The sequence below is a fragment of the Chaetodon auriga genome, chromosome 23 (assembly GCF_051107435.1).
Source record: "Chaetodon auriga isolate fChaAug3 chromosome 23, fChaAug3.hap1, whole genome shotgun sequence".
NCBI classification, from domain to species: Eukaryota; Metazoa; Chordata; class Actinopteri; order Chaetodontiformes; family Chaetodontidae; genus Chaetodon; species Chaetodon auriga.
The window spans coordinates 9,004,216-9,024,523 of NC_135096.1; the positions used below are offsets into that span (position 1 = coordinate 9,004,216).

General features: G+C 41.3%; 1 protein-coding gene across 1 annotated transcript; it reads right to left on the bottom strand.

The window, feature by feature from the left end:
• Positions 1–6,931: 6,931 nt before the first annotated feature.
• Positions 6,932–13,996, bottom strand: LOC143315982 (sodium/myo-inositol cotransporter-like). The gene is made up of 5 exons (XM_076723626.1): positions 13,947–13,996; positions 9,201–10,016; positions 8,885–9,080; positions 8,534–8,661; positions 6,932–8,431 (listed from the first exon to the last, which is right to left on the bottom strand). Exons 2-5 carry the CDS (start codon positions 9,838–9,840, stop codon positions 7,200–7,202), a joined length of 2,196 nt encoding a protein of 731 aa, XP_076579741.1. The 5' UTR covers positions 9,841–10,016; positions 13,947–13,996; the 3' UTR covers positions 6,932–7,199.
• Positions 13,997–20,308: the final 6,312 nt, after the last annotated feature.

Genomic DNA, 20,308 nt, shown 5'->3' on the forward strand with positions numbered 1-20,308 from the left:
ATACCATGTTCTTTAAGTACAAATAACTCTGAGACAATGTTTGTGAAAATTCTGTAAATAACAAACAGTGAGCTGTGTGCTGAGTTTTGATTTGAATGCAGGATTTTTACTTGCAGTGGAGTATTTTTACAGGATGGTATTAGAGGATCTGGACCCACCACTTCCACCACTGTAAACAGATATCTCAGCATAATGCAGTGTATGAATGGGGGCTCCCTGTCCATGTCAGGCTCTCAGGACGGTCAGTCGTTGAGAGTGGATTTGGAGTAAGGCTTCCCACTTGTGGTAAAAATGAGTAATGACTATTTCCACTCTGTCGCTTCACTTTATGGTTTTGTGTTTTTTATTTCAGACAAGGTACTGAGCAAATATATGAGAATATGTGACACAAGTTGCTTTGTAATTACACTGCTGTATAGAATTTGACTGCAGTCAGTCACACTCAAACAGCACTAAACATCAGTTACTTCACACATAATGGTATGAAGTTACTGATACTTTTTTGCCTTAAGATGACAGACTGGCTCTTCTGTGTGTCATGGACTGGACCACAATTGACTTCCAAATTTGTGATGTCACAAAATCGTCCATGTCATCACTCCGTCATTTGTTCTTATTATTTATTTATTTTCTATATTTATTTTTCGGCCTGTCCAAGCCATTTTCTCTGTCTTGATCACGACATCTTGACATTCACTTCACCTGACAGTGTTCACAAATGTCTGACAGCAGGAACGTACATGTTGTAACAGCCTCTGATGATGTATGCATACCTTTGTTAAAAAGGACACTGTGTATGTACACACCTATGCCCACAGCAGATTTTGACTGCTGACAACTAGCTGTTACAATGAATGAGGGAAAATGAATATAATAGTCAAATCAATGAACGTAAATCAGCAACTATTCGCTACTTTAACAGCACTGTTAAAGTCACTGTACCTCACGCTGTACCACGGGGCTATATCACCGCTGAACAGTGTCTTCTTTATGAATAATATGTATGACATGCACAGCCGAAGAAAGCTGCAGTTACTCCAACTGATATTATTTGTCATATGTCATATATCTTCAGTATGTTCATGTTCAAGTTGTTTTGAAAGCACCTTGGGGAAATTCAGACAGGGAACAGCACAGCGTGGAAAGACGAGATCTGGAGCACATGGTTTGAGTCAGAGTTTTTGATGAGGTGCAGGAACTAATATTTCGACATAAAGCATGGATTCAGAGTGCACAACATGTCTTCACAACATCCAAAACTGTAAACTTTGCCCACAGGGGGGAAAAAAAAGAAATAAATACCAAATTTGCATAATTCTTTTCAGGGAACTTTTAAGGAAGTTATGAGGAAGTTACAGCCTTTAATTGCAAAATAAATAAATAAAACACATCTTACAGTCCAGAGAACCAACAGCTAGTTACACTGTAGCATCTATTGTACATTTAGACTGCAGGTAAAACTGACCTAAGTCCCATTTTTGTTCAATCATATTCCATTTTAATTTGATCCCCTTTCTTAAGTTTCACTTGATGCTAACATGCGATTTGAATCTGCATTTCAAAGCGAGATGGAAGTGAGATTACAATCAGATCAGTGAGGCCACATCTGGAGCTGCCTGTGATCTGCATATTGAGATCTGACCGCAAACTTATTAATGCCAGGTGTAAATGCAAAGACCCATGACTGCATATTAAGCACAGAGACTATAAAATGTGTATTGAAAAGCCTCTTTCAAGCTCGGGATGTGAATATTGATGTACTGAGGCAATTATCAGGCAGCAACAAAACGCTACTGGTTGCATCATGGGAATTGAAGGATCCAGCATTTTTGGAGCCTTATGAGGGACAAAAAATCAGAGTGTCCCAGCCTGTGCTGCTGTGATTCTTTTTTAATCTGTCAAGCAGGCCAACGGAGCTCAAGAGGAAGTTATATTGGTGTTTCATTATGTGCATATGGGATGTCTTTGCTGACACAAATCCACAACTCACACACACTGACTTTCATTCACACGTTTTTTTTCTGGCTGCAACACATGCAACATTTGCATTTTGGTTGTTTCATGTTGTTTCAGCTGACTCACCGCCGTGGTTGGGGATGGTGGCCGACCAAAATCAAACACAATATGAAGTCTGAGCATGTTCTCATTTTAAACTACGAGCCGCAAACTCAGACTCCAAACACATAAATGTTTTCTGGGGTTTTGAGTCAGTTCTGAGCATCTTGGGTGTTAAACTGAGATCCACACAAACACACACACACACACACACACACACACACAGACACACACACACACACACAGACACACACACACACACATTGTGTTTTCTGTGGTCTCTCTCTCTCTCTCTCTCTCTCTCTCTCTCTCTCACACACACACACACACACACACACACACACACACACACACACACACTCACACTCACACACAGAGGCTCATTTGTACCTTTCTCCTTGTGAGAACACTCACAGACATAATGCAGTCTCTCGTCTGTTACCTGAACTTTAACCATCATAGCTAAATGGCAAACCACAAACCTGACCCACGTGTACAAACACACACACACACACACACACACACACACAGGATGCATTCAGTGGCTTGGTCAATTTGAATACAAACCATCATTGAGTAGCACTTTAATATTTGATCTTGCTGATTCTCATTCAGCAGCACAGGATAAAAAAACAGTTCTCAAAGAATGCAAAGTACAAAGTAGAGGCCTAATTATCAGAACTTTCTGAAGGTGTTTTAGATCCATTTTGAATAACTATTTCAGAAAATAAATGACATTTCCTGATAAACTGTGCACCAGCATGTAATGTATGAATATGAACTTGAAGGCAGCCGAGACAGAAATTCTAACCCTTCTCGTCATGCAGTGAGCTTGAGCCTGTGTGTGTGTGTGTGTGTGTGTGTGGTGGGGGTGTCTACCCAGTAACTTTCCACTTAAAGTCTGTAACTTTCCACCGCAGCAGAGGATGTTTCTAATGTCATGTTAACTGAATGAGTGGTGGCATGTTTGCTTGTGGTGCCTTTTAATAGTCACATTCTTTTTCAGTATGTGAAATGTGCCTTGCATACCGTGACTTGTGATCCATGGCATGTCCTCGCCTCATGTCTACTGCTTTCCTAGACAGCTTTTTGTGTTGCATTTTATTATCGATTATGTATCGCAAGTTTAGATTTCTCGTGAATAACTAAAAAGCAATGCATGCAGCTGGTGATGAATGTATTTTCTAAAATATGGCTTGTAAATTGCAAGGAACGAGAGAACCAGTACTGAATATGGGAGCGCATTATTTATAGTAATGACACAATTGCATCAATGTGCTTGAAACATAACCGTTTGCGAGGGATCAAAATATAAATTGTAAGTACATTTACCAAATCACTGGAGTTCCCCTTTAATAAGACCTATAGTCTACAGCCAACGCTTGAGGCTGTGTGAGGCTGTACTGTGTGAGGGAGGTGCACAGAGACAACATGTGTGTGGTTTTAGCGCTGTTGCCTCACAGCAAGTTGGAGTTTGCATGTTCTCCCCATGTTTGCGTGGGTTTGTGCTGGGTGCAAAACCATGTATCAGTGCTTTGATGAAGGCACTGGTCCCAGGGTGAATGGGCTAAATTCAGAGAATGAATATCTGTGAGGGGATCAATAAAGGATAAAAAGGATAAATCATTACAACATAATAGTAATCCAATAAAATCCATTTACATAGACAGATTTTGCAGCCTGTGCAGTACCACTGATTATCAGTTAGACATATACAATGGCCTTCCTCTGTATTGTTGAGCAGTTCTCAGTCTTCTGGGTGGATGTCATGAGTATGGGCATTTTTACCTTGTGGCCATCCACAAGGACATGAATCTATTTGAAGAAACGCAATAGTTATGCACAGACATGTCAGTCGAGCTGACAATATGTCCGTCTATATGAACAATAAACCATGCATAAGTAAAGATACTGAGAGTGTAACAAGGTGGACCTGTATCAGCCTGAGCGCGTGCAGTGATGTATTATTCTTTTGAGTGGCAGTATTATCAGTTCAGTGTTTTGTCGGCGTGTCTGTCACATGAGGTGATCGCATGGGGATGGGCTGATGGGATGCAGGTGTGACCTCCAATCTGCAGCCATTTTAACCTGCACACACACTGGGCTCTGCAGGTTTTCTGTTCATCATGAACAGAACGGGTACAGACTGTGCAGTTTGCGGGTGTGCTGTGGCTGTCGAGGCGGTCCATTACGGTGCGAGCACAGCTGGTCAAGCCTGGAGAGCCTGCTGTCCTTTGCCCGCTTCTTTGCACTGGTTGGTCAATCTGAACTAAGTGATTTCTACAAAGAATTATGAAGAGGAAAATTGTAGCTTTCAAATCAGGTGACAAAGATCTCCACCAAGCATGTAAAACACAGTGAAAAGGGCTACGATAGCTAGCTTAGCCTAATGCTAACTACTGTCGTCTACAAATGAATGTTATCCTCCTCCTCTATTGATTGAAACGTGCAGGGGAAGAAAGGAGATGGATAACATTTAAAACAAAATAAACGTAAAATGAAATAAAGAATAAGTATTAATACTTCAGACAGACATTTAAATTTAAGGCTGAACACAAACCTGTGTAAACCAATTTCAGTTGGATTAATTGTGTGTTTTACAGTTTATCTTTGGTTTATCTAGTCTATTTTTCAAAATATGCAAAATCAATTAGCGTGTGTATCCACAAGCCTTCATTCAGATGTTGCAGCGACATATGTCCGTTCAAAATTTCATGGGAATCTAAGCCCTAGTTGTTGAGATGTTTCAGCCTGGACGAAAGTGGCGGACAAATAGCTGATGGCAGGTCAACTGACTGGGAATGTATCAACCAGGGAACATCATGCTGATGTCCCACTTCATACCACTACTTGTCATTATAATAAATAGACCCAAACTGTTTTCATTTGTGTTTGTTCTCTGTAAAGCACATCAGTTCACAGAAAACCTCAAGGCACAGTGTGTAGTTTCTGAACATCACACACTGTTAACAGACAATAACCCTTATGTACATATCCCGGTGGAGGCCTTTAAGTGGACCAGAACGACCAGTTTGGTCAGATATTATTTTCTTTTAAGGGATGCGTCAGAGTGCTGGATGGTGACAAACAGTGACATCAAATGAAAGCACACTGATCTTTGTAGTTCCATCCTTATTTTTATTGCATAAAACAATGTGAGAAATCCTTACAGTCAGATGTGGGAAGACGACAGAAGACTGGCACCTCTGTTTTTTCCTGAGAAGATTCTCGCAATAGAAATACCACAGAAGTCACTTGGCTTGGCTTGATCAGTTTTTTCTTGCATAGAATAGGTTCTAAACTTCAGTTTAATTGCCAATAATGCAATTATATTCACTGTATCAACCTAGAAGCCCCCCCCCCTCCCCCTTCACATCTGAAATCAGGCTTAGCACCAGTTCTTAGAAATCAATACAAAAACACCATTATTCATGTTCAGAAAAATTTAAACCATTTGAGTGGAGGACACCGTCTGAGCTCTAAAAGTGTGGAAAATCAAAAACACAACAGGATCTCATTAAATGCATATTTTCCCGACATATCTGCAAACCCGACCGTACCCTCACCACAACAACAAAACTGAAAACTGATATGTAAAGAAATGCATTTGTTTCTGTGTATTCTTTCACTTGTTCACAAAGGTTTTTCCTGTAATTTTTTTTTTTAATCTATATCTATGTATAATGTACATGTGTTATTATAACAAGTATTGTATACTATTTATATATAGGTATATCAGATTGTGGAAATACAAAATTCCCATTCACAATTACCACTTAGATGTTGATGTGAAGGGCATGTCCCAGCTCACCAGCTTACAACTCACATTTGTCAGTGAGACAATCTTCCACTAGTTGTATGCTACAGTGTTAGCATGAATGCTTGGGTAAATTACAAATGGGACAAACTTGTATCTATGAATTCCTTTAATGAATAACATTTGACATGAATTTTGTTGTACATGTATGGAAAAATACCACAGACTGTACAAAAAGAACTGCTGAAACAGTCAATCCTCCTGAAAACTCCACTGTAAGAGTGCCATAAAGCAACAGCGTTGTGTTTTACACAATGGTGTTATATAGGTGCATTGCACCAGGAGCACTCACAACAAAAGAAGATACAATGGTTGACAGTGGGTAGTACAAAATACAAAAAAAAAAGATTTTAAGTTGCATTTAAATATACAGACTCTTGTGCATTCCCCACTGATCAATACAACGTGGAGTAAAACTATTACTTAAACGAACTTCTTATCTAAAATCTCAGAAAGAAAGCACTTTTGAGAACAGAAATCTCAACTCAGATCATACCAATCTCTATTTGGTATGAGGCACAACAGGCTGACCAGCTGCCAGTATACAAAGCACTGGACCAAAACCAAAGCCCCTGGTTAACCTCTACTTGAGTAGATCCCTTACTGTTCAGTCCTGAGCTGCAATTCAGACAAGTGGATCTTCTTGTCAAAGTAAAAGATCGATGGTGTGGTTATTAATAAAGACGAAGTGTGTGCTTATCCACAGCACATAGTGTATGTTGAGGTTCTCAAGTTTCCCCAGTTTATGAGTGAATGTCATTAAGGACATTAAAGCCATTCTTTGGTGCTGTGTGGCACAGGCAAAAATTAGTGAAAAAGTCACAGAATGCATATTTGCTCATTTCCTGAGCTTGAACAGAACGTCCCAGAGGTAACAAAACTGGTGGAATTGGTGATGACCAATTCCAGCCACCACAGCATCAGTGGAAAGGATTTTCCAGTCTAGAAACTCTTAAACTCTGGTTCACTTAAAGTGTACTGACAACCCCCCCCGTCATCACCATATATACAATGTAGAGAAACATCTCAGAATACGTAACAAAGTACGAATTTGTACGATGAAAAGAAAGCAAACTTTTGAAAATGTTCTTGCTTGTAGATCCAATTTTGCAACGGGCAAGTGCACAAAAAGGCCAACAGAACTCTTCAATGTATGTACAGATGGCCTTTTGACAAAGTGTTGTCATGAGAGACAGCAGAGAGAGTCTCTCTGAGTCTTCCTGTACACCATGCTCTTTTTAAATTAAAAGTTCAAAGAAAACTGAGGTGTGGCTTGTCTGCAGGCCATTCCTGCTTGTAGTTTAATGGCAGACATGAATTAACCAGCCTATACGGAGAAATACAAGAAGATGAAGATCCCGACAGAGCAAATAACCACCAGTCCTATGTTCAGGATGATTCTGGTTTGAGGAGGTTCATGAAGAAGCTCATCTACAATCCTCTCCTGTTCCTGGACTGTAATGACCTGAGCTTTGGTGGGCTTCTCGTGGAAGCCACAGAACCACTCTAAAACCTTCACACACCTCCCACTCTCAACTCCTCCTCCTCCTCCAAAGCAACACTCCTCTTCCTCCTCCTCTTCGTCCTCCCCATCCTTCACTCCTCTCTCTTCTCCCTCTTCGACCATTTTAGGGTCAGAAATCAGTGAGTGACAACCGTTCTGGCTTGGACGGTGGTCCTCTACATCACTGATATGACCATTGTCATGATTGGCATCAGTGTCATTACACTCGTGTGGCTGGTCTTGCCACTTTTCTTTACCAAGCATAGTGTTTCCATTTGCATGGTTTAGAGACCTCAAAGCATTGATGTCTTCTAAAACGTTCTCTTTTTCTTGCTGTTTTAGCCTCTTTCTCTTGTTTAACCCCCACAGAGTAGTGGTTCTGATTTGTTCTTTTCTGGGTGGAGGAGTGCAGAGACTCACAACTACCGTCACCAAAGCTGACACCCAAAACAAGATAGCTGCCACATACATGAAATGAACATCTTTGATAAAAGATGGACGCTCATCAGGCTGGTCACAGTGAGGCTCTCGGTAAACAAATGCCAAAACCAGACGCGATGCTCCAAGGATAAACCCTACCATACCACCCCAAAAGGCACCCGTTTCATTGCAGCGATGCCACAGAACACCAAGCAAGAAGAGAGCAGCTATGGGTGGAGTCAGGTAATCTGATACTTCCTGGATGTAATAGAACATCTGGCCTCCCTGCATCTCGATAATGACCGGCACCCAGGCAATACTGATGATCACCATGACAACCACAAACAACCTGCCAACTATCACCAGCTCCCTGGATGACACCTGCTTTCGTAGCATCTTGTAAATATCCAATGTGAATATGGTGCTTGCTGAGTTGAAGATAGAGTCTAAGTCGCTCATTAGAGCTGCAATCATGACAGCCATCATCAGACCACGGAGACCAATGGGCATCACTGACATGACGAGCCGCGGGTAAGCCACGTTGCTGCATCCAGCTGCAGAACCGCACACTTCCATGCAGTGCTCTGGGCTGATACATGCCAACTCATCAGCAAAGAAGATCCTGGAAATCATCCCTGGAATCATGATGACAAATAAATCAGTCATTTATCATTTAGGGAATCCCCAGGCAGGGTTTCAACTGCAAATCACTCTAAATAAATAAATAATCGCTCTACCTGGGATGACGATGATGAACATTGGGAGGATTTTCAGACAGCCAGCCATGAGAGTGGAACCTTTGGCATGGGCAATGTTCTTTGCTGCCAGAACCCTCTGGACAATCACTTGATCTGCACACCAGTACCTGGAACACACAGTGAAGACACTTACTTAACAATTAATGTGATAATTGGACAATTACTGCAAGTATCACATTCCAGGGATGTTGGACCGTTAGCATGGTTGTTAATCTTGGAGCAAATTTCCAAACAGGCATTATTGTAATGGAATTTATTTAAAAAAATAAATAAATAAATAAAGTATTGGATAAACTAACAACAAGTCAGTCTGGATGGAAAGACTTGTACCAAATAGAGGCAGGAGTCTGGCCCAGTAAGAATCCAGGCCAAGGCAGGTCTGGATCGCTTGGGCCTCGAAGGATCTTGAGAGCATGTGGCTTTGGATTGTAGTGGTGATGGCAGGATTCAAAATACGTCAGGTTGGGTGAAGACAGCAAGATGGCAGTGACATTTGGAGTAGCCTGCATGTACTTCACCCTCAAACCTAAAAATGATATGGCAGGACTCAGGTTAGCATAGTACAGTGTGCAGATCAAACTGTAGTTTAATTAATTCCATAGTATAAACTGTGTAACTTCAATGCACAAAGGCGACAGATAAAGACCTTCAAGTCCTCCCACTTTGACGAGGCTGATGCCTGTAAGGCAGAGTGCTCCGACAATCATCAGAAATGCCTGGACGGTATCTGTGTAGATGACAGCGACCAGACCTCCAGTGACTGTCAGCAAGGCTGTCATGGCAATGAGGAAGATGATTGACAGATACAGGTTCCACCCTAAGGATTCCTGAATGAACAAGGCTCCAGCATAGAGATCCACGGACAACTTGGTGAAGATGTACAGGATGAGAGATAACATGGCGAAATACACCTTTAGTCGTCTCCCGCCGTACCGCTTAGACAGGTACTCCGGCATGGTGTAGACACCAGACTGAATATACACAGGGATAAACATCCAGCCTAACAACTGGAGTAATAATAAAGCATTTAATTCCCATGCAGCCACACTGAGCCCACCAGCAGCACCTGATCCAGCAAGTCCAATGAAATGCTCACTTCCGATGTTGCTGACAAATAGAGATGCTCCTACAGCCGCCCAATTCATGGAGCGACCAGCCAGGAAGTAACCACTCACTGTGCTCCGATTGGCCTTCCACATGGCAAGGAAGCCAATCACAAGCACCAGGATGAAGTAGATTGCTACAATGATGATGTCTGCCACTTCCATTGTGGTGGCAGTGACCATGTTTGAGCACTTTTGTTGCTCTTTGCTCAGAGTAGTACTGGGGTGACCAGGTGCAATATCTTTAAATCAAGTTATGACAAATGGTCCTTGTTCCTTTGGCTGAGTTAGCCTCAGCTTTGGGAATCAGTGCAGTTTGTGGCTTGACATCTTAGAAAATGGCGGTGGTCATCTGGAACCTGCAACAAACACAAATGTACTAAATAAGAAAATGAATCTTTCCAAAACAATGCAAAGCATGTTGTAACCACATTTGAGACAGTTGGCTACAATTTCTAATGCTTCTATAAAGCACAAGTTGATCACAATACTTTTAGGCTCAGTGCGTCTTTGATTAGCACTCAGCCGAAACATTTTCCACAAGATGACATCCATACTCTGATTACTGTTCACACCGACAGGTACCGTATGTGTCAATATGCAAAATGTAATTTGATGCTCTTTGGAAGTATGCTTAAGAATTCTTGTTTTGTCAACTTGCGCTTTTGAGGTCATGACAGAACCGTCAATATCAAATCCACACCTACAGTTCAGTCTCCAATCCCAAACCAAGATAATCCTGATGACATCACTTTGAGACTTGTCAGCCACCAATGAAATTATGAAATTGATTTCACAGGCTGGGTAGTCCTCCCCATGACGAACTCCCTGCTCTTCATGAAGTGGTGGTTTCTCTCCTGACTCTAAACCTGCTTTCCAAGTCTGCTCATTGCTTGCACCTTCTGCTTTAATTACTATGTAATTTGTAGTTTTATGTTGCACAATATTGCAAAGTCATATTATTTTTCTAATCCAGCTTGTGAAATTTGAAAAATTACTGTTTTCTGAAATGCTGTTGTATTTTTACCCCCAGGGCCGCTGTAAGTCAGCATTTAACCTTTCTGCCAGGCCGTCCTTTAAAAGCTTTGTTGGAACAGTGCTGTTAAAGGAGAATGGATTACATAAGAAGCACATTGCTCAATGCTATCATTCTGACTGTGTCACTCCTCCAGTTTGCAGACTGGTTCAACTGAATGACGAGTGAATTAAAGCGGAGCTGTAAAGAGGTTACAGAAGAATTTATTTGAATTGCCTTGAGTGTACAGCTCACTGCCAGAGCTTCAGCCCTTTGGGGTAAGTAGAAATAAACGTGTACATGTTTCAGGACATCTATTTTGGCATGAATTTTTATTTAACTAATTTAAATTACATTAAGGCTTAAAGCATACTTATATATAGAACAATATAACAAGTCTTTGGAAAATCAAAGTCTCTCCACGCACTCCATTTGCTCTGTTTCAGCTCTGTGCAGGCGGCATGCAAATGTTTTACTCATGTTGGGAACAACAGCATCAGTCACACTTCCTCACCAGAGTACACTGGACCGACGCTATTTTATAGTACAGGTTTACTCTGGATGCTACTTGCAGTAGCGTCAATATTGATTTAAAATAATTAGCACAAGGCAAACCAACTTCTGGAGGGGAATGCTGGGTAAACAGAGGTTTTGTCATTTCCGGCTCATTTTTAGAGTTGTATTAGAAGACAGCTGTCAAACGAGTTTTGGACCTGCAGGGAAGTCAATTTTATTTATACACCACAAATCAAATACACTAAAGGGGTGCTGCAGCTCTCTGACCTCTAGTATCAGCAGGTCCTACAGAAGTCCCACGCCACATTGGACTGTCCTGATCATCGCCTGCACAGGGGTTTGTGCTCCAGGCTGTAGTTACAGTAAAAAAAATAGACAATCTCTTTTGCCTGCCATTAGTAATGTAAATTTGCGCATCATAGCTGCACCAAAGTGCTTTCCATATTTGGCAATGGTCAGCTGAATGGTCTGGAATGTTGCATTATGTGCAATGTTTTTTAAGATGAATGTGGTTTTTTTTTTTGGTTTTTTTTTTTTACACCAGGCTGAAATCAAGTTTCCCCGGTCTGTCTGTCTTCACTTCACCCGACACAGAAATTTCCACTTACTCAATTACAAACACCTATGTGGGCTAACCATTTATGTGTAGGGCCTTTAAAACGAAACACATGCTGTGTTTCATTACCCATATGACAATACTATTAAGCATGCCAGAAAAAGATTTAGCATTTTCCAATACATCATCACACGGAGGGAAAAGCAATGTGAGCCAGCATGACAGATCTGCCATGCTTAAGGGCCCAAGTGGTGCAGAAACATGCTCCACCAATGACTGCATATATACAGTCCCTCCCATCCATTGTATTTTCGATGATGTGATTCTGACCACTGAACTGAAGTTACTTAAAGTATGAACATAGCAAGCCAATCCTTGTTGCTCTATTTTAAAGCAAGCGGTTGTCTGCGTGTACCCTTGTTTAAATTTAAGGGGTATGTGGACAGTGGTAAGGGTGGTGGGACAGCCCTGGACGGGGTACTGGAAGATTTCCCTTATTTTCAAATCCCAGCATTCGCAGGTATGTTACTCACAATCTTCTGCCAGCAGCGGTTACATCACATTGCGCATCATACATGGGTTGCATGCATATATTGTAAGTACAGTGGCAGTACCCACTACAAGTAAAAAAAACCCAAAAAACTGTGCCATTGGGAATGCGGCTGGCCTTTTTTAACACTGCGTCCTACTGGAGCCTCAGTGTTACAGCTGGATTTCTCAAAGTTACATAACTCCCCATAATAAAGGAGGGAGGGGCAGTGAGACTTCGAACACTACTGGTCCTGTGCACTCAGAGTAGCCCCTTTTTCTCTTAATATGTGTGAAATTTACATTCTTAAAGTGAGGACTTGAAGTAAAGCATGTAACTGTGATCCTGGGTTTTTATTTGTGAATCTGTCATATAGCTATCACACTGTGATAGAAATTCCTTTAAATATCCCTCTGATATTCTGCAGCAGCAATTTATAGGATACTTTGTCGATGATATTCTACATTCTGTGATACTCTTATGTCCATCAGTGTGTGAGTGTGAACGTGAATGTGCCATGTAAGGCACTTGGGGCGGTCGGTAGTTTAGTTTACGCAAAATATGTGGTTGTTGTGTTTACACTACAATAATTTCTGATCTAGTATTACTGTACTACTTCGAGAGGACGTGTCTAGGGCACTCAAATGGTTTTATATGACATTCCAATAATAATCACATATATTCTTATACAGTTAGTTGGCCATTAAGTTTGTGGTGGCTTGGTGCACTTTATGGCGTATCACTACGTTTGAATTATCCATCATATTGCTAATCATAATAGACAATGGCACATTGTGGTAAGGCTATTTGTTTCTTACTTTACACAGATCAAATCTGTTCTTGAACTTCTGTGTATCCCACGTGCCCCCCACCCTCACAACTTCTTAAAGTCTGCAAGGAGCATCATCTCTTGTTGCATTTACTTGCACTTGGACATTTCCGACCACATGCGTATTTTTGTATTGGATTGACAAAAACTTATTTTATTGGTGGCAGCCGCCGCCGAATAACCCTCGAGATGATCCGCTGCAGGACACCAGGTCATATTCATCATATTTTCACTATGAAAAATCAAATGCATGCTTCTTTGATTGTGTTTTTCTTTTTTTTTTAATACAACGACATTTTATTGACAGCTTAAGTGATTTTTAAAATGGTTGCGATCACGGTTTTGTTATAGTTTCCGGTTTCATAGTTTTTGCTAGGATGGCGAAGGTACGAGCCGCCGTACTCAGCCTCTGATTGGCCAGCACTTTGTTTGGTTGCGTTGGTTAGGTTTCACCATGGGGCGGCTGGATTTAGAATTGAACACTGCTAATTGGTTATAGCTACGCAAAGAAAATGACCGAAAGCCAATCAGACGTAGAGTAGGGCGGGCCATACCTTCGCCATTCTAGAAATAAAAAGTCGTCCCGTCACTTTCACTATGAAACTATTTTTGAACTTTCAGACCATGTCGATGGGACGTTCAAACAGCGCCCATTCAACGTCTCGGTGTTTGCAGGGGACTGTTAAAATATTGCATCCAGTTCTAAGTAGTTCGATACACCTCAAAACGATTTTTCGACCTGATGCATTGCAGAGCTGTTCCTCCATCCTCGCTCGAAAATGAAAGGAAAAGTTTGTCGCTGTCTGAAAACCGCTATTTGGACAGTCAATAGCAGCAGTCTTACCTGCCGGGCGGCTCTCTCCCTTCGTGTCTCCCAACCGCTTTGCTTGTGAAGCTCGGACTGGTAATGTCTGCAGAATCCGCAACTTCTTAACAGCAGCGGGGGGCTCCGCCCACAGCAGCTGCATCATCACCTGGGTGGAGGAAGAACACGCGCTCGCACTCACATCATGATGATGGTGTGCAGTTTAACATGTCTTCTGGTACTATTTACTATCGATTTTAAATGAAGATGTAGTGTTTTTATGGATATACATTCAAAATATGATGAATGTGTAAACCACACTGATAATTCTAATATTAACTGACTACAAAACAAAATTATTTGAACCCATAAAATATGTTTGTCCTGTGGATTTCTTTATTAAATGACAATGGTCAGTGGTTTTGCTATGAAAAATAGGCTCATCGCTGTGGTTTTCATCAGAGCATGGCCAGAAAAAGCCACAGGCACAGAAATGAATTTCTTTGAAGCACTTTGCATGGAAGGGGTGGTAAGATGTAGCCTACCTGTAAATTCAAGCATCAAAATATCGCCATGAATCTATCAAAGGCATCAGAGACACAGCGCTCCTGTTGTCCTCCATGTGTCCACATCAGCCTGGTTAATTTGTCACCTGAGGCTGCACATACGTTGAGGTCGGCTGATGTCGCTTGGCTTCAGTTGGAGCATCTCCTCTGGTGGAAAAGCCAGGCTTTGGGCAGGGCTGAGCTGGGGAAGCTGGAATCACATTAGCAGGAGAACCGATGGTCTTTACAGGGAGCTGGCTTTTCTAAGCAAGCCATTCAGAGAGTTGTGCCTCTGCATTAGACAAAAGGCAATGGATAGTTTGCCCTGAGCATAATGCATACTGTGTTCTGTAGGCAGCAGAACAGCTGGGTTTATATTTCTGACTGGCAACTCCTGCTTCAATGATTAGACGAGTGAGCATTACAATATGGTTAAGTGACGTAAGCAGCTGTTTTTCCTTCGGTCCATGTTCCAGATTGGAGGGAGTTCTGGGTTTTTACTCCACAAAGTCAACCAGATGACTTTGTGAAACTGATTTCTTCATTTCTGACAGCTGTTCTGAAAATGTGCTTGCTTTTTTAAGGGCAGCACAGCTGGATCCTGTTGTGATTTTAACCCACGCAAGGTGGACAAAACAGCAGGATTGTATTGGTTCGCATTACATTGCATGTGAATTCATGTTATTATGTGCAGCTCATTAAGTAGTCCTTTTTATTGTCGTTTTATGCGCTGCCTGTTGATCTGATGATATGAAACACTTATTTCATTAAGTTAAATGTCAGCAGTTAAAGTAAACCAATGTTCTTTTTTTCACTGTGGGAGTAATAATACCTCTATGGAGGACACATAAAAGTTTTTCAGTCAGTGGCCTTAATCATCCGACTTGGCATCTTGTCCACTGTTGTCATGGTGTCTTGTGATATACCATGTTGTGTTTTCATGAGCACATGCCTTGAACCAATGACCCTGACATTTTGTTTTTAAAAACTCAAGGTTGGACATTTTCCAACTGGGACAAGCACGCCGTGCACCTTGTTGGACCACACGTGCACACACGGCACAGACACATATATACAGATTTACACACGCACACAAGCGTACACACTAATGACCGAGAGGCAAACACTGACAAACACACACTAAAGCGCACACACACACTGTTACTTATAAACCCACCACTTCACACAATGTGTGAGTCATGAGAACGTGGACACTGCCTGACTTGGCACTGTGTGTGCATGCCTGCATGTGTATTGTTGTTTTTATGTGTTTGTAGTTTATATGTGTGCATGCAACTTTGCATTTATGTCTGTGCAACTTCATTTTATTGGGTCGCTGCACAAAGGTGTGCAAAACATTTTATTTATTTGTGTCATACACTCACGCATGAACACACAAATGCACACATGGTGTTTGTGTGTATTAACCACGAACACCTTATTACCCATTACCGAGACAGCAGTGACCTTACCATGACAGGAAAGTGCTGCTTTCTGCACACACACCATGATTTTGCACTTTTCATAAACTATAACTGTATGAAATTGACGTGGATGCTTTCAGGGACATCATACTGACATTTCTTTCCGTCATGTGCCATGGCGTACAGGAAAACAAGGCGTTGATTGTTTTCATGTAGATTTTAAATCACCTCCTCATATGAATATATCAAATACAGCGATGCCTGCCATTTCTTGATGCTTCAGTGCTTTTAATATTCCTTTTCGCTTACAGACTCATTGAGAGAATTAGCTGCAGACTAAACTGGAGAAAGTCATGTGATGGGATCACATCCGCTGCAAATATTTCTATTGTTGATCTCAGTCAATGAACTGGCCTTTTCAAGATTTCATCAAAAAAATCATTCATTCATGATTTATACTGTATATGAACTTTAATGGTCATCAGAACATAAATTAGACAAAATCCAATACCTGATGCAGACAGGCAAACTCACAACCAATGTGATACACACTGACATTAATTTAGCTTTAGCTTGTTAGCAAGAAAGCAAAGCTTAGCACTGCTGCTGATCAGAGCCTTTTCTGTGTTCTTCATGCCACTCAGTTCCTGCAACTTTGCACATGCTGAGCAAAATGAATCCTCTCACTTTTTTTTTTTTGCATTTGATCATATTATCACCGACCTGCGTGGGAGGAATAAACCACAGTTAACAGTGTCAGATTTAGTCAGATTTAGCTGGCTAAATTTATCCACCTATGCAAATGTAAAGAGACTCTACAAAAAGAAACTTCTACACAGTTTGTGCAAGACTATGAATCACATTTTGAGTCTCTTTTAAAATGTCTGAAATTGTGTGCTGTGTGAGAGTGAACGTTCAAACACCCCGTATTTTACAGCATATTGCTGCTGTTGCTCTATTAAACCACTTGATGGTGACGATGTGCAGCAATTTAAGCAGCACCAGAGAGTCCTTGAAAGACACCGACTGTCCAAGGAAGACATTTCACTTCCCCATAGGGCAAGCTCTGTATCATGCAGATCATAATATAAACATGGCCATATCCTCCCTATTCTTCCTCTACACATAAAAAAAAAATGCGTGTCCACCCATTTATACAGGAAGTTCAAAAAACATGACATGTTAAAACAGAATCAAGCCTGCTAAATTTGTATTGTGGCAGCAGCAAGAACAAGAAGCCAAGTTTCAGTACTCATTTTAACTCCTGATTTTAAAGGAAGCAAAACAAGCAGTTATGAGTTTGTGCAATCACATAGAAAGTATTTAAAGAAAGTTCCAATATAAGTTGAGTCATTTTTAAGATATAAACCATACAATACGACAGAAATGATTTAATATCCTGCGACTGCAAAGATTTTTTTATCGTTCAAACTGCGACTGAGACGTCCTTCCTGTCATTCTTTAATTTAACCCTCAGAGAAGTAAATGTTCTGCCAAGCTGGAAAACGGCATCTTTGACTGATTTGAACATATAGCATATAGAACATATACGCATTTATATCCAAGGTGTCCAGCAGCAGTTACAAATAGAATGCAGAGGGAAGAATAGCATAGCATCACATATTTGTAGATATTTATAAATCACCAGGAGGACAGTTGTGAAGGGTGTCAAGCAAAAGAAACCAAGAGCAAAAAGGCAGCTATTCATTGATCCCCATAACACAGAGCTCATCTAAAACACCGCTTGACATTTCTGATCAGACGATCAGGAGCTGACATCATATTCAATATTTCAAACCGCATGAATGTCAGCGTCAGCTCAACAGGTGTAGAACTGCTGTACCAGTTCCCTTTTATCAAGAGTCGTATGTATTTCCACAACAAAGACAATGTGGGCCCTCGCTGCACTGCTCCTGACTGTTGGAACTGCACCACACATGATCTGATATTGTTTGCGCCCAGAAAGAGAGCGTGTCCTCTGCACTGGAGGCTGAGCTGAGACTTGCTTTTCTGCACACAGACGTATAAAAGCTATACGAGATCAGATGTTGTTGTCTCAAGGACCATCTTGCATGTTTAAGCTTATCTCACTACAAATCACATCCGCTTTGCATCTCTTACATCTCATGTTTTCAAGGCAGGGTTTCAGAGTTTTCAGTGTTTTTCTGACCTTCCAGGCAGCTGCTGGTTTTCACGGAATAAAAATCAACCCGCTGAGACTTGAATCCATCAGTGACCAGTGTGTCTGCTCTAAGTTATGGCGTTGTTGGGTGATAAATTAAAGGAAACTGCTCCTCACTCGTTCATTCTGTTCCTTCTGTCATTCTGTTTTTAGACTGTAGATGGCGCCACTCTTCCACTGATCGAATGGCACCACCCGCTCTCTCCTCTGAATTCTCCTATTTAATTTATCTGAAGTGTTTTTGCCTTCTGAAACGTTTGTTCTGTCAACTGATTTCCATCTACTGAATTCACAGCAATACATTACATACATTACAACAGTCCTATCATCTCTGTTTCCTGTGCCATTGCTCTAAAATGTTTTTCTGCTTCCCCACCTCTCTTTAAATTCCAAATTCTCCCTTCACAGAGACTAAGAAAGCGAGGCGAGGCTCTTGTCTTTACCCATCAAATATTAACAAACCATTTTTTTATGGTGAAATACTGACTTGAAATTTCACGCTCCCACACTGTCAATCAAACAGACACAAACGGGTATCCCAACTGAGGAAAACCAAAACATCAGATAAAAGGCAGTTTCTGCAGACTATATTTAACCTCATCCCTCAGCATCCCCGCAAGTCCACGACACTCCTGCATTCCTGCACTCAGCTGATTGACAGACAGAGACAAACAGCTAAACATGACTAAATGGCTACAAAACAATCTTTGGAGGCTGAAGAGTTTACTCTGTCGCTGGATGAAGAGCAGCATTACCATCCCAGAAATCGTATACTCATCCACATGCATCCTGAAATAAACGATGGGATGAAGGGAAATTTTAGCACGTAATCTTCAACATAATCACTGAACAATCTAATCTAAGGCAAAATATCACCGAGTATTACATAGCAAAATAACATTTTTAATGTTTGAACACCCTGTGCCTCCTAAAACCACCTCCAAAACGCCCATATTTCCACAGGTAGATAAATACAGACAAGACCAATGCTACTCTCATGTCTGCATGCTGAATGCTGAATGAATCTGGAGCTGTTAGCTGGTTAGCTTAGGAGGGAAACAGCTTGCCTGGCTCTGTCCAAAGGTGAGAAAATGGGCTACCAACACGTCTCAGACTCACTAATTAACAGGTAACCGTGGCTGTATCTTGTAAAGGGGCTTTGGCTCAGTCTAGGTTTAATGACTTCATTTTTGCATTTGATATTATGGTTATGCACATTTCTAAAAGATCCGGAGATCAATAAGGGATCAATAGGGGGTCAGCGGGGAGCTCTGGTGCCACCAGTCAGACTTGGCGTGAATCCACAGAAAGAAGAAATGGATTTAATCTGCAGCACGGGGAAGGGAACAGGAGCAGGCCGCTATTCTTTTAACACAAACAGAGCTGAGGCTTTTAGAGTTGCTGGTGATGGCAGATGGTGGCAGGAATGAAAGGCAGATGGAAAAATCACTTCCAACATGTTTTTCATCGTCAAGAAGTGTATATAGCGCGTGTGAGGGGGATGAATCCCCCGGAGTTAATGAAAAATGTGATTGAATTTTGAGAAACACTCGCGCTAACAATCACGCTGGTGTGAGAAAGAGGCTATACACTGTGTGTATGTTGATGTGTCTTATGTGTCTCAGCAGCCTTTAAATGAAGTGAGCCTTTGCACTCATAGAACCCGGCAGAACACATGAGATCAGGAAAGTTCATTTGGATTTAAGGATGTGTTTTCTGCTGTTTTAATGCACAGACCACGTTCTCTTTACTGTGCTGCTGAGGACGATGAATTGTTTGTATTTTTGTACATGGGACAATTTATCTAAATGCTACATGATATATTCGTATTTGTACATTGAACTATTTAGGAATTACGTTACTAAAACCCCTTAGTGAAATATGTTTTGGGGGCAATATAATGCCGCCCAGATGTTTTTTTTGTTTGTTTGTTTGTTTTTAATCAATATATTGAGACAACTCCAAGAACTTAAGACAAAGATTATGTTTCAACACTGACAAAGTCGATAATGACTTGAAATAGGACACCAGGTATGAATCTTGGTCTTTGTTCTTTAAGTCAAGTACTTTATACACCTGACCTCTTCCTCACACTATAGACCCTGCAGAGGCTGGTGCTTGTCCATCTCTGCTCCCTGGTGAGACCATCTATGAATCCACGACAGTTTGCCCGTGGAACAGATACTGAGGTGGCTGCTGCTGTCATCTACCTCCTACATGGATCCCTCTCTCACCTGAGGAAAGGCTCGG

What these genes read in the sequence shown, in the direction of transcription:
- LOC143315982 (XM_076723626.1), bottom strand. Translation starts at nt 9,840, where the DNA reads ATGGTCACTGCCACCACAATGGAAGTGGCAGACATCATCATTGTAGCA. An exon ending in CAAAGTGGGAGGACTTGAAG is followed by an intron (nt 9,081 to 9,200) that starts GTCTTTATCTGT and finishes TATCATTTTTAG; the next exon opens with GTTTGAGGGTGAAGTACATG. An exon ending in GTTCATCATCGTCATCCCAG is followed by an intron (nt 8,432 to 8,533) that starts GTAGAGCGATTA and finishes TCATGATTCCAG; the next exon opens with GGATGATTTCCAGGATCTTC.